The sequence below is a fragment of the Mandrillus leucophaeus genome, unplaced genomic scaffold (assembly GCF_000951045.1).
Source record: "Mandrillus leucophaeus isolate KB7577 unplaced genomic scaffold, Mleu.le_1.0 Scaffold4, whole genome shotgun sequence".
Lineage (NCBI taxonomy): Eukaryota > Metazoa > Chordata > Mammalia > Primates > Cercopithecidae > Mandrillus > Mandrillus leucophaeus.
This window is the reverse complement of record NW_012104253.1, coordinates 3356112-3370300: the sequence shown is the minus strand read 5'-3', so window position 1 is coordinate 3370300 and position 14189 is coordinate 3356112. Positions and strand designations below refer to the sequence as shown.

Sequence of the window (14189 nt, the reverse complement as noted above, 5' to 3'; positions counted from 1 at the left end):
GCAGCAGTCTTTTCTTTCTTTGTCTCCCATTCCCGCCCCCCACCCCCCCATCATTTTCTTTCTTTTAGGAAGCCAGAAGGGTAAACATGTTGCCATGGAGTTCTGTTTAAAATAAAATACAATGGAAAGAAAAGCAGCATGATGAAGTAACCACATGGACTGCAGGATACACCTGATACTAATTACTGTCATGCAGAATGTTCTGGAAGACATTTGACTCGCCTGATGTATACATTCAAATCAAGCAAAGTAGGACTGGAAGACTCCTTGGGGACCATCTTGTCCAAGTCTTTCCTTTTTCCAGATGAGGAAGTAGGGGCCCAGCGAGAGGGAGGGCCTGGACCTCAGCCTTCCAGCACGGAAGGAGAAGAGCCGGGATTCAAACCCGTGGTGCTTTGTAGGAAACCCATAATTTCCACGGTCTTTTTCCTTCAGCTGTCAGTAAGGCCCTGAAATAGAAGAGTGGGGTTTACTGTGAACCTCGAAGGCGCAGGCTCAAGAGCCAGAGGGCCCAGAATAGGGCAGGGCTGGCTTCTCACTGGGAGGCTCAACTTCCCGCAGGGGCGCCAGGCCTCGAGGGGAGAGACTGGATATTGGGCGTCTGGAAGTTTCTCCTTCTAGGGGCTCCAGGAGCAATCCAACAGAGGCCTGGGGCTCCCACCAGAACGTCAACTCATGTCCTTTTGGGGCTGCAGGGCTGACGCAGGCTGGCACTGTGTCTACGACAGCCCTCCGGGCCCCCGGGTGCGTGACTGCGGATGCTCTCTGGCGGCCACCACAGTTCCCACGCGCGGAGGGTGAATGCGAGCCCCTTGTCAATACGCGCCCCTCGCCTCTGCCCCCGAGAGGCTAGCAACCGGGCCTGCCGGCGTTTGATTGGCCGTGGGGGCTTGACGACAGGGGCTCCTGGCTGCTGATTGGCCCCGGCCAGCTCTGGCTGTTTCCTAGCTATTAATACTGTGGCTAATAAACGTTCTCCTGTTGACGCGGGTGCTCGGAGCCATGATTTTTTGAAGCGTTCTTGACGTCTGTGGCTGATGCGGGCGTTTCTGCTGTGCAAGGCCTGCTTCCGGGGCTCTAGTCCCTGGGGTTCCTGGCAAGCTCCACAGGCTGAAAAGGGGGTGTTTTCTTTCTCCCTCTTGTTACCTGACATATTAAAGCAGCGCCCCACGAGGACCCCAACGTCCCACGTCTCTATCTCCCCAACAGTGCGCCTGTTTGTGCAAAAACGAGCCCCCTGCTCGCCCTCCCAAGGCTCAGCGTCTCTAGTGACCTGACGGCCAATGTTCACTTCCCTAGTCATTAACTGTGGACGTAGAAATAGCCTTTCTCCCTTCTGTTCAGCCCCGGAAGCTCCCGTCTGATTTACAGTCACCTCGTGGGATCGTTGGGCATGGGGGGCTCCCTCTGACGCCACTTGAGCCCCCCAAAGAAGTGCGGGGGAGCGGTTCTGACTTGATGCCCTCTGTGGGGCCTCTCTGCTGTCCTCTTTGGGGCCCCTTGCTCATCCTCACCCGCTTTCTGTCACCGGGCACTCCATCCTTGTCCTCCCGGCTGCCACCCACCTGTCACCCTAAGATAGATCCTCGGTCCTTTTCAACAGCATTTTGACCTTTGCGAGAGGACATTTGATTGACGGCCCTGCACGCTCTGCCACTCAGAGCCGGGCAGAGCTGCCGAGGGCTCCCACCTGTTAGGGATTAACTCTCATGTGCCAGCCCCGGAGCCGAGGCCGCGGCGGGGCTCGGCGCAACATGTGTCGCTGCCTGTTTTTCGGGGCGGTGGTGGCGGTGGGGCTCTTCCAAAGGGCATGTGTGTGGGGATCACCCCAACTTTGAGGAGTAGCCCAGGCATCTCCACATGGGACACAGTCCGCCCTCTAAAAGTACTTTCCTTAGAGGGCACGACTCCTGTCTGGATTCTTATTACAACCCTGGTGTGTGTGTAGGGGGGTACCCCTCGTTAAGGTGGAGGAAACGGACCCCGTGAAAGAGGAAGGGGCATAGCGGGTTCCGTGAACATGAGTTGTAAGCGGCAGAGCCCGGGACTCACAGCCAGGTTTTTCTGACTCGGAGCCGCGGAGCTCTGTCTCCGGTGTCAAAGAGAACCAGTCAGAAACGCACGGGTGGGCTGGGAGGGGGTGACAGCCTCCGGCTTACATCTGGAAACCAGTTATGTCGCCCGGGCGTTTTATTTTCCTGAACAATAAGAGAAAGCATAATTTTCTTTCGCTAAGCCCGCATCCTCCGATGGATGTTCCGAAACCGCCAGGTGTGGAATCTGCGCCCCGACAGCCCCACCTTGGCCCTCGGCCGCCTGAGGACAGCCAGCCCTCGGGACCATTCCCCCCACACATTGTGCCCGAATTCACCCTGCCTGGCGAGTCGAGCTCACGCAGGGAAAAAGCACCCGTGACCACAGGGTGTTGGTCATGGCGGCCAGGGGCACTGCGGCAGAATTTTTTCCTCCCTTCTTTGCTGCAATCTGGGTGCGGCTAGAGCAATTTGTCATAGAATCTGGGGGGCTCATTTTTCCGGCCAATCACTTTTAGAGAAATGAGCGCATTGCAGCAGAATGCGCTGACGTCAGAGACCACCCCTTCTGCGCCTCCATATAAACCCCACCCAGCCAGCCCCTAGCGCAGACGGCGGAGAGCGGACAGGGAGCGCGCCTTGGCTTGCTGGCCTTGGCTGCGGCTCCTCGGGAGAGCTGGGGCGCCCACGAGAGGATCCCTCACCTGGTGAGTGGTTGGCCATCCTTGCCGCAAAGGATGTGCCAAAGGAAGACGGCATCCCCTTCTGGGATGGGCTCTGTCCTCCTGGACACGCCGAGAGCCTGATCCCGGGTCCTACTGCTGGAGGCGGCCACTTCGCCTGGTCCCCGAGTGTCCGCAACAAAATTTTCAGAAGGAAAATCTTGAGGCACATTTCCCTGGGGGGAAGTCAGGGCTCCTCTCTGGGGGGTCTAGTCCTTGAGGGTGGGCTGGGTGGCAGGGACTTCAGAGGAGCGGGAGGAATCAGACGGAACCCCTCTTGGATTCGGGTGTGTGGCAGTCACTGGGGGGCGAACCCCGGATTTCCTGTATTGGAAGCCGCCTCTAGAATCGCGTTAATAGTGGGAGATATGGCGGCGATGCCTTCTGCATGCCCCATGAATTAGGGGGGGCAGCACCCGAATAGAAGGGTCTCCCGGGCATATTTGCCTTGCCAGCTGTTGGCCAGGTTTTTGGTGGATCGTGGGCGGGAGGAGTGGAGGTTCCTCTTCACGAGGTTTTCCGAATCCAAATACACAGGTTTAGTGCAGTGTGGACCCCAGGCAAAATGTAGAGTAAAATTTCCACCCGATATCATCTGGTTCTGTCCTGATCAGCCACTTTCACAGTGGAGAGAGATGGCGCCCAAGTGCAAACCTGCCAGTAGCCCCCTAGGATCAGTCCCTGCGGAAGGGGGTCGTGGGGTTGGGGACAGAGGCAGAATAGATGCAGGGGGTGGGTTGGGGCAGAGAGACGGCCGTATCCTTGGGTCTGGGAAGAGGGAGGAGAGAAATGAAGAAAAGAGGTGTGTTGCTGGGGTCTGGATGCTGGGAGCTGGGGATGGGGGGCCGCGGGGGTCTTCAGAGCGTTGCATGGTGGTCACTCGAAAATCCTGACATGTTGCAGGCTTGGACTTTTGGTCAAGTTGCCTTTTGCCATTTCCTTTGTCCGAGTCAAGCCCCCCCAGGCCGCCCCCTCCCACCCTGGGCCGGCGGGCCTGGTGGGGGCGCAGGCGGGTGGCTACGTGGCAGGTTTCTGGAAGGTTTCCTGGCTGGCCGCGAGAGGGCGCTGGCGGCACTGCGGAATTTTGGGGGGCGGGGTGGGGAGGGGAGGTGGCCTTTGTTCTCCTGATGGAGGGGGTCGGGCGCGGGATCCACTGGAGGATCCTGGATTCATTTACCCAAGAGGGAACAGTTTCGAGACCCCCGGATTCACTGCGGAGCGGCCGCAGAGGCTGGGGTCGGCCTTGGCGCCGTGGCTTCGGGTGTCGTGGAGGCGCACAGAGGCACGTTAGTTGATTTCCAGTGGTTTTTTAATTCGGGGGTCTTAGGAAAGTGTGGCTTATTTGAGCAGGATGGAGAGAGAGGCAGTGACAAGGTCAGTGAGGCGCCATCAGCGGGGTCTGGAAATTGTTGCTGTGGCGAAGGAGGCAGGCACGACTTTTAGGGGCGCGATGTCGACGCCTGGGGGCGAAGGCGGGGAGCGGCAGGGTGGCCCCCTTTGCGTTACTTTCCAGCGATGTCACAGGTTCTGTCTCTCGTTCCGAGACCACCCACATGCGTGACAGCGGTGTCTGGAGGACTGGGTCTTTCTGACTTTAGTGAACGTGTGTTTAATTAATTGGATTGCCGAAGGTGGGAGTTGGGATTTCTGCGTTTCCCTGTAGCAGGCGGAGCGGCGCTCCAGAGGGGCCTGGCGCGGGTCTGCTGGGTGGCCCACGTTCCTCCGGGGCTGGGGCCGGGTGACTGGGGGCGCAGGAGGCTCCTGGTGCGGGCGGGAGGCGCTGCGCCGCGGCCACAGGTGGGCTCTGGCTGGTGGTGACTGGAGAGGTGTCGAGGGGGCGTAGCGACCTGGCGCGGTGGCCTGGGGTGGGCTGTGGAGCCTTTCCTAGCCTGAGACCTGCTGGGCACCCCCTGTCCATCCAGGCCCGCCGGCGCGGGCGGGGGCGCCGCAGGTGGCTGCGCTCCTGGGTTACGGGTGCGGGCCGCGCGCCCCCTAGCGGTGTGTGCCTGCCACGCTAACTTGGGTTTTGAGTTGCGCACGCGCACACAGCTAACACTTGTGACTTGTCAATCAAATCATCCTTACCCCCTCCCACTCCTCTCCTCCACCTCCCATTTCTCCTCTACCTCCACCCTTTCTCATTTCCTCATCCCTCCTCCCCCTCCTATTTTTCCTCTCCCTCCTCCCTCTTTCATCGTTCCTCTTCCCTCCTCCCCCTTCCCCCCTCATTTTCCTTATCTCTCTTTTCCCCTCCCCTTCCCTCCTCCCCTCTCCCTGACCCCCCTGCTTCCTCCCTCCATACCCCTCCCTCTTCCCTCCCAGCCCTTCCATAAGCCTTCCTCACTCCTCCCCTTTGCCACTCCTCCCTGCCTTTCCCTCCGCCTGCCCCCTTTGGCTCTCTGCTGTTCCGGTGCTGGCCATTAGAGGTCACGAAGATGGTTTCTAACCTGCCGCCCTCCCATGCCATAGGGTCTCTCCTCAGGGATGACATCATACGTCCACCTCCTTGTCTTCAAGGACCATCTCCTCTTCATGCCGAGCTGCTACCAAGGGGCCTGTTGCCCATCTACGCCTTACGGTACCTCAACCCTCCTGCTATCGTTTCATATTCAACATGCCGGGTAGAATCTCCCAACCCCACCACTGTCCTTGCACCACCCCCAGACCCACTAGCAATTAAAAGACAATTTTAAATTTTTAACTAATCAGCTTTAATTGGAATTAATTAACTTAAACTGTAATTATGATCTAGGCTTGGGCTTTTAAGCAGGTTCTCTAACCTTTGATCAATTGCAGAGGGCACTAGGAGCACGGATTCCTGGATCCCACCAGCATACAAAGCAGCCACTGACTGACCCCCAGGACCAGGATGGCAAAGGATGAAGAGGACCGGAACTGACCAGCCAGCTGTCCCTCTTGCCTAAAGACTTAAACCAATGCCCTAGTGAGGGGGCATTGGGCATTAAGCCTTGACCTTTGCTATGCTCATGCTGTGACTCTATGAGTACTTTCCTATAAGTCTTTGTGTTCACCTGCTAGCAAACTGGAGTGTTTCCCTCCCCAAGGGGGTGTCAGTCTTTGTTGACTGACTCTGTCATCACCCTTACGATGTCTTGAATGGAAGGATCCCTTTGGGAACTTCTCAGGAGGGGGACCTGGGCCAAGGGCTTGACCAGCATCCTGCTGGCAACTCCAAGGCCCTGGGTGGGCTTCTGGAATGAGCATGCTACTGAATCACCAAAGGCATGTCCCACCTCTCTGGAGATCTTTCTGTCCTTTTCTGGGGAATGGGGTCGATGGGAGCAACCTCCTAGGGTTGTTGTGAGAATTAAATGAGATAAAAGAGGCCTCAGGCAGGATCTGGCATAGAGGAGGTGATCAGCAAATGTTTGTTGAAAAGGTTTGGCAGGTCAGTCCCTTCCCACCCCTCTTGCTTGTCTTACTCGTCTTATTTATTCTCCAACAGCACTCCAGGCAGCCCTTGTCCACGGGCTCTCCTTGCATCAGGTAGGGGCTTTGCAGAGACCATCGACGGGCTGACTTGAGTAAGAACACGAATTATGCATGTGGCCATTTCCAGAGCACTTTCTATGTGACATGAACATGTGATTTTTATGTAATATGTGTATGTAAATGAGGCAGCCTCATTTCCAGGTGAGGATGAATTTGTTAGTGTTGATTTGTGTAATTTAAAAAAGCTGAAAGGAAGAGAGGACCCGTGAGGACTGAACTCCCTGTCCCATGGGGCAGGACTTACATTTACATTAAAGAAACTGAAACTTGGGGGGAGGTATAAGTATTTGGTCACATAGCTGGCAAGAAAAGGGGTTGGAGTTGGACCCAGGGTGCCACGCTAGCTGCCCTCACCCCTGTTTCCCCTCTGGCCCAGCATTATACTAAGAGTCCTTTTATTTCAAACCAAATGTTTGACAATGGGACAGACTGTTTGAAATCCCAGCTGCCTGGGGTGGTCTTGGGGGTCGGGGTGGCCCCAGTGCTGGTACCATGTGCTGACTTCACCTTTTAATAATGATGTGACCTTAAACAAGTCGCTTAACTTCTCTAAGTTTCAGTTTCTTTCATGGTCTAAATGGAGATTAAAACACACACACACACACACACACACACACACACACACACACCCCTCTCGTGTATCTACCCCACAGGGCGCTTTTGAAGACCAAATGCTGTAACTACTATGAAAGTGCTTTGTAAATTGCTGTGGAAATTGCAAGCTACTTAACCACCCGAGGCTGTCCCTCCTCGCTCACATGTCCAGCCCTATTCTCCCTTAGTGAGAACAGCACTGAGTAGGTGCTGTGTGTGTTTGTGTTCAATTAAGAAATTCCAGAATAAATAAAAATGAATTAATTCAACAAACATTTTCTGGAGCACCGACAATCTGCCCAGTGCACCAGGCTAGGTATCTGGTACAAAGATAATGAAAACAGTCTCTTGGAACCTAATTGGGGTCCTCATTTGATCAGGACTTTCTTTCGTCCTCTTTTAAGCCAACCAGTTTTGTCCAGACAAGACAAAACCAACTTGGGCTGCTTTAGAGAAGCCCAGCTCGGTGTAGACAATAGCTGCCCAGCCTCTGAAAGGGACTGATTGGATTATGTGGCAAATGGAGGTGCAAGGATGACTTGGACGGTGACAAACGAAGTGGGCGGAGACCTGCTTTGAGTTAATCCAGGCTATTAGGAGGGGACCTTTTGTCTTCCAGAGACTGGCAGCTTTTACCAGTGGTTTTTACATCCTTAATGTTCAGGACGAATAATTTATGGTCAGTGAAAATCCGGGCCCCAGTGAGATTCGAGTGGGCTGTAAAATCGGGAGTCCTGCTCCCAGTGAGTAATGGTAGTGGATGTTTCTGTCACTTTTTGCAACCGTCCATTCATTTGATCCTCACAACTCCCTGTCCTGAGTCAGGGCCGGCCACTGCCACTCCCAGGGAAACAGAGGCTGTCAAGAGGCTCTGTAGTTTGGGCCCCACTGGATCATTGAACTCCTGTTCCCTGAGTTCTAGAGGAAGAATTGTACCTGTCTCAGCCCCGGCCTCCTTCAGAAGGCCTCCCTCTGCATTTCTGACTTTGCTCTGCCTGCAGCCTGGAGCCTCCCAGGTCCCTGCTGTCATCTTTTCTAGCCACTACAGCCTCTGTCTTTCCTTTCACAGCCAAGCTTCTTGAAAGGCCTGTCTACACTTGCTGTCTTCCTTCCTCACCTCCAATTTCCTCTTCAACCCACTGCTTCCTGACTCGCTCTACTCCGTGGAAGGGCTCTCACAAAGGTAAAGATTTTTCTGTAGCTTAATCCTTGTCATGTTTTCAGCTCATGGACACGACGACACATTTTCATGCCTTCTCTCACAGGGCTCTGCGGCCCCGGTTCACTTCTGTGTCCTTACACTCCCCTTCACAGAGACACCTGCTCCCCCTTCTCTCGTTCTTAGCGTCCCCTAGGAACTTGCATACCCAGGTCTCTCGACTTCTGGACCTGCTTCTTACCATGCTGTCTTAAGCAGTCAGGAGTCGCTGACCTGGGTTTGAGTCCTAGTTAAATTACTTAGTGCTGAGACCTTGGGGTAGGTAAACTTTTCCAAGCCAGGTTTATCTCAGTTTCAAAATAGGGTTAATCATCTTTATCTGGCAGGTCAGGTGGGATGTCTCACAGGTAAGCACCAGATGCTATTTGAAGGGCTTGAAGCAAAGTCAATAAAGCATTCATGAGAAAAATACAACTGGAGGCACCACTAGATTTTCGTATACATTAGGTTCCCATGGGGAGGACTAAAGAGAAGAAAGAAGTGGAAAGGGAGGGGCGTGGAGGAGAGACAGGAGAAGAGAATAACTAAACAAAGGCATTAAAGACAAAAAACAAGTAGGAAAGGGAGACTTGGAAAATATTAAAAGCCAAAAACACATCCAAAGACGGTTTCCCCTTACGTTAGGTTGGGCTAAAAGAAAGCAAACGGGAAGAAGGTTTTAAATTGATTATCCCAATGACAAATCCCAGGAAGCTTTCACATCAAATCATCCTAGTTTGGGTTTTTAACTCCTTCCATTGAGCTTAACCTCTTTACCTCCCACATCCTGGTAAAACCTGCCCCCTCCCCACCTCCCCCTTCGCTGGTGATTAAATCCTGAAGGTACACCAAGTATTTCAGTGAATGAATGGCTAACAGAAGAGGGCCTCCCCTCCCCCTTACCCCGGCGGTGTTTTTCAGTTTTATTCCACTTTCCGTCCTTTTCCCTTAATGAACACAGGGCTAATCTTGGGCCTTGTCGAAGGAAGAGGCTGCAGACGTTAATGAGGTTAGCTGCTGGATTCCAATATTCGTCGCATAAGGAGCCTTCTTTGTCTGCGAAGGAAAAACACACTGATTATCATAATGAGGTGAACTGGCCACTGCCGGGCCGGGGCGATGTGGCTTCTTAAGCCACACTTCTAATTTTGGTGATGGAGTCGACGTTTCTTTTGCTCCTCATTTAAGTCTTTGCCTCTGACCCAGCACGAAGTCCATTCAGTGGGGTTGAAAGTTGCAGGCAGCTTTGAGAAGGGGGGCTTTGGACAGGGTTGCATTGTAGAAAATGGCTTTGTTCGATCCTTTGCGCAGATGGAACTGGCCAGAGCATTCATTCCCTCTCTCCAAGAGCTGAGGGCCAGGGGGACCACTGGTGATCAGTTCCCTACTCTAGCTCTCCTCTGACTTGTCTCAGGACCCACTGAGGACATCCAAAACTCACTCAAGATTAACAAGTGATAGGCAAGTAGTAACTCCTAGGCGTGGCCCTAGGGGAGTGACTGCAAAGTGAGTACCCATGGAATGCCTAGCCAGGTGAAGAAGTGAATGTATGTTGGCATCCCAGAGGGCCCCCCATAAGAGGGCATAGTTTGGGGTTCAGATTTGACTCCAGCAGACTGTTGAAACTGGGGCACAGTGGCTATTGATTGGTCAGGATCAATCAGTGGAGAGGAGATTAAAACTCACATCTGGGAATGTAGCATCAGAACTTGTAGTTCTTTTTTTTTTTGAAATGGAGTCTCTGTCGCCCAGGCTGGAGTGCAGTGGCGTGATCTCAGCTCACTGCAACCTCTGCCTCCCAGGTTCAAGCAATTCTCCCACCTCAGCCTCCTGAGTAGCTGGGATTACAGGCACCCACCACCACAGCTGGCTACTGTTTGTATTTTTAGTAGAGACGGGGCTTCACCATGTTGGTCAGGCTGGTCTCGAACTCCTGACCTCGTGATCCACCCGCCTCGGCCTCCCAAAGTGCTGGGATTACAGGTGTGAACCACCGCGCCCGGCCTGTAGTAGTTCTTTTGCCCCTTAATATCCTCACCCACATGTCCTGTACCCTAACTGAGCCCTCATCCTCTTTTCTGATCTTTGAGCTCCCTAGAGCCCATAATTCTTTAGAGCAGGTATGTCCTGAGTCTGAAACATGCCCTTATTTGTCCCAAGCTCTGGACATTTCTCACCCCAAGGCAGATCAATCATGATTAGATCACTCCAATTAACCTTAGGCTCCAGTTGGACCTTTAGCCAAATGGGAAAAAACTAGGGGATAAGGGGGGTAGTTGGAGCAAGAAAATGTTATTAGTTGAAACCTTATGGGGCCTTCCTTCCTTGATGAGTCTGTTGGCTAACGGTTCTCTGACATCGTGAATTAGAATTGGATACTGTTTCCAAGTTAGCAAAACCAACTCTACCCCAGTGCCCTATGAGAAAGAACGTGGAAGGATCTTCCATTGGCAGGTTGGGGCAAAAGCCTGAGGCAATCTCTTTCATCCCCTTTTGCCAAGGTGAGACTTTCCCAGTGATGTAGTTGGCCACTCTGTCTAGGGGAGTGTTGAGACTACGGGTGGACTGGGGTATAGACCTCTGAAGCTGAGATCACACAAAAACCTGGCCTCCCTGCCATGTAGCTGTTGGCGAGTAGAAAAATAGAGCACGCCTGATTCTAAATGAGAAGACTTTCTTCGATAGTAACGAAGATTCGATGGCACCCTCCTCACCCTCAGATACATGGCAATCATTAACACAGAGGCCCCAAAGCCACTGTTAGTACTACAGCAGCTCCTGTGGACAGTCAAAAGCCTGGAGAGGGCATGGAAGAAATCAGTTAGCCCCGGGCAGGTTCTCTGGGGTTTTGTGCCCAAAGCTCCTGTAGCCTTAACAAACTTTGAAAAGTTAACTCCCCACGTCCCCATCCTGCTTGGGTTTCTGGACTTTTCTGAGGCGCTGGCAGAGGGATCTCATGGCTTCCTTGAGTGTAGGGGCAGCCCCTTTAACCTGGCTCCTTGAGCCACTGCTTTTTCTGCTTCTGTTGCCTTCTTCCTCGCCTGTCCTCTCTCTCAATGTCTCCCTCCCTTTGTCCCTCCCCAATCCCTGACCTGGCCCTCCTGTGGTGCCCTTGGCCAGCCCCGTGCTTCCTCAGGGTGTCCCAGCACCAGCCTGGCACAGAGTGGGGCTCTGTTAGAGTATGTGGGATGTAGGGTTTTGCCAGGTGAGTGGATGGAAGGACTCGACCACCACAGCTGAGCCACCAGGTGGGCCACGCGAAGAGTTCTAGGTGCAAAGGCTGGAGGGTGGAATTCATTTTTGAGAAGGGTGTGAGCAGTTTCTGACCCTGGCCCCACTTGAACGGGGGCCTTGCTGGTTGCGTCCTTGCATTCACCTGCGCGGCCATCCATCATCCAACAGTTGATCCTAACTGAGCACATCCACAGCCCTGGCTCTGGCCTGGGCACCTGCCACCGTAGCCCATCCCTTGATGGCCTCTGTGTCCCCAGGAGGGCGGGCCGGGGGGTTGCCCCAGGGGCTGGAGCAGTGGACTCCGGCTCCATAGAGGTCAGGCTGGAGGGTGTGAGGGCAGATTCAAGCTATCCCCAGGGCTCTGCTCTGGTCGGAGCCAGCACCTTCTCCCTCTCTGCCTTCCCTGCCCCATCCCTGATGCTGAGCTGTTCTGGACCCCGGCCCTGAGTCTCTCAGGACCAAAGTGGGCATGGGAACAGCTGTAGTGTGTGCCCCCGGGCTTTGGCCACAGGTCTCCCTCTCGAGGTGTGGTTGTGACTGCGACCCTTCCCTTGCCATGATGCCTTCCTCCCCCGGGGCTTGGTCCAGCTCCTTAACCCTCTAGCAGCTGCTGGGGCCCGTGTCCCATGCAGAGGACCAGCAGGGGAAACCTCCAGGGAGCACCTGCAGGCTCTGCCTCTGCCCAGCTGCTGACTTGGCTCTCCCTGGTGGCTCTCCAACGGCCAGGTTCCTCACCCACCCGGCGCTCCGCTTGCTCTGTCTCCTGAGGTGGGCCTGACCCACCTCCCCTTCTCTGCCTCAATCCCTGGGCTCCGGGGCTCAGCTTCACAGCCCTCTGCCTAGCAGTCTGGTTCTCCCTGCCAACCCCATACCTGTGGTCACCTGGCCCTCCTGAGGTCTGAGTATCACTGCCCTGACCCAGGAGCCACTCCCACTCCAGCTGCCTGTTTCCAGCAGGTTCCCAGTGCCCCCGACAAGCCCCGGCTGGTGTCTCCATCTCCTGCCAAGCATCCTCCAATGCCTCCTCCTGTGGGCCTGGCCTCAGGGCTATGGACAGACGCCTCTCCCTTCCCAGAGACCCCTCGTGATCGTGCCCTGGTGGGTGTTGCCCCTGCCTGCCCTTGTCTTCGCCATGGCCCTGAGAGTCCTGCGCTCTGCCCTGCCTGGTCCCTTGCTCCCCACTTGGTTCTGGGTTTGGGGCTGCCTCTAACCCAGCCCGTTGCTTCTTTCCACCTTTTCCTATCATTGGGCATCCCCCACTAGTCACCCCACTCCACTGAAAAGCAAAAAACTGCAGGTGAGGCCAAGCCCCGTGTCTTTCTTGGGCGTGTTTGGCTTTTCCGGGATGCTTGCCTTGCCATGATTCTAACTCTCTGTCCTTCCCCAAGGCACGTGGGCCGTGGCCTGGCTGGGTCAGCTGAAGAACTGCTGATGGACGCCGCGGAAGAGGCCCCGATGGGGCCCACCACCCTGGACCCAAGTCTTCTTCCTGGCGGGCCTCTCGTCTCCTTCGTGGTTTGGGGTGAGTTTCTTGCTTTCTTGAGACACCAGGATTTTATTAGCTCAGCTCATGTCTCTCCTCTCTGATCAAGAGTGTCAGCATTTAATCTGGGGAGGAGGCACCCTGCCAAGGTGAATCCTCTTCACATCAGCCTGAGGGGTCTGGGGGCCGGAGAGCTGCCCGGAGTGGAGACCCTTGCTATACCCAGCAAGCAGGTGTGGGGGTCCAGCTTGGCTGATGGATGCTGTGGGCCGGTGATGGTAAGTGGGGAGTGTCCACCTCCATTCTAGACCCCCGAGAACAGCTCGGGCCAGACACACAGGAACCCTCAGTACGGTTTTGCTGAACACACTGTCAGAAGGGATCCAGGGGGCACTTGCCCCGCCCACACCCGGCCCAAGGACCCATTGAGAGAGGAGGAAATGGGAAAGCTTGCCTGCTCCTCAGCCAGGAAGACATTTCTTTCCACCAGCCGTGGTAGCGTCCCGCTCTGTGAGAACCGTGGTTTCTCACACATGAGGCTTTGATGATGTCCTTTAATCAAATAGTGGTTTTTAAGCAAGTTCTTCTCTTTCCTCCTTTCCTCACCCCTGACATTGCAATGAGATGGGAATGTTTTTGTTTGTTTAAATAAAATCAGCAATGGTAGAGAAGAAGAAAGCAGGGGATTGGAGCCACACAATTCTCGAGGACTCATCATTTGTTTATTTGTGTTTTACTAATTCAAGATGCATCCGGGAGCCGCCCAGGGCTCGGGCTTGGGGTTATTCTGGGGTGCCTAAGGTTGGGCTTTGCACTAAGGACCAGAGGGTCTAGTTGGGTACCCTGGGAGCACCCATGCAGCAAGGTGGCTTGCACGGCAACCAAGCAAGGTGTCGTGGAGGGCAGGGGGCTCAGGGTTGCGTGTTGGACAGCCACGCCAGGGTGAAGGCTGGGCTGGCAGGAGGAGAGGAGGCTCAGCTCAGCTCAGGCCACTTTCCTTTCTGCTTCCCAGGGACTGATCCTGTGGCTCACTCAGGGCGATGGGGTGTTTTTAGAGCCAGCCGCCCTGGGAGGCAGTGTCAGGATCCTGGCATCCCTCATATCTGACGCCCCTGGGGTGGCCATTAGGGTGAATGAGTGCAGTTAGACTTCCAGAGAATCTGGGTGGGCGCTGAGAAAGTTCTGAACCATGGGGTGAGGCTGGCTCCATTCCCCTAGACATTTATGGAGCCTTGAGGGGGCCCTAGCACTGTCCTTGGCCCAGATGCCAATACTCCTCACTGGAGACCCACACATGGGGTCTCTGAGAAGGAAGTGGATGAACAGAGCTGCACACCGAGTGGGGCCCAGCCTCTAGTCCTCAGCCGTGTGCGTGCATTAGCCGGTGTGCAGTTCCCCGCCCCCCGTCCCCC

At 54.8% G+C, this 14189-nt stretch overlaps 1 protein-coding gene across 11 annotated transcripts in view; it reads left to right on the top strand.

Moving 5' to 3' along the window:
• The first annotated feature begins 2630 nt into the window (after positions 1 to 2630).
• Positions 2631 to 14189, top strand: part of LOC105547877 — a 35311-nt gene continuing 23752 nt past the window's right edge. Inside the window, exons 1-6 of one of the 11 annotated variants that reach the window (XR_001007298.1) lie at positions 2631 to 2740; positions 5225 to 5333; positions 5552 to 6262; positions 7527 to 7605; positions 12249 to 12392; positions 12683 to 12816. Coding sequence is in view for 8 of the 11 variants with exons in the window: in XM_011991619.1 (XP_011847009.1) it covers positions 6141 to 6262; positions 12249 to 12392; positions 12683 to 12816 (400 nt within the window). In the remaining 3 variants the exon portion in view is untranslated. Of the gene's footprint in view, positions 2741 to 5224; positions 5334 to 5551; positions 6301 to 7526; positions 7606 to 7931; positions 8046 to 9021; positions 9152 to 11957; positions 12063 to 12248; positions 12393 to 12682; positions 12817 to 14189 lie in introns of those variants that run through there. The other 10 variants (XM_011991620.1, XM_011991623.1, XM_011991625.1 and 7 more) reach the window with 10 other exon arrangements.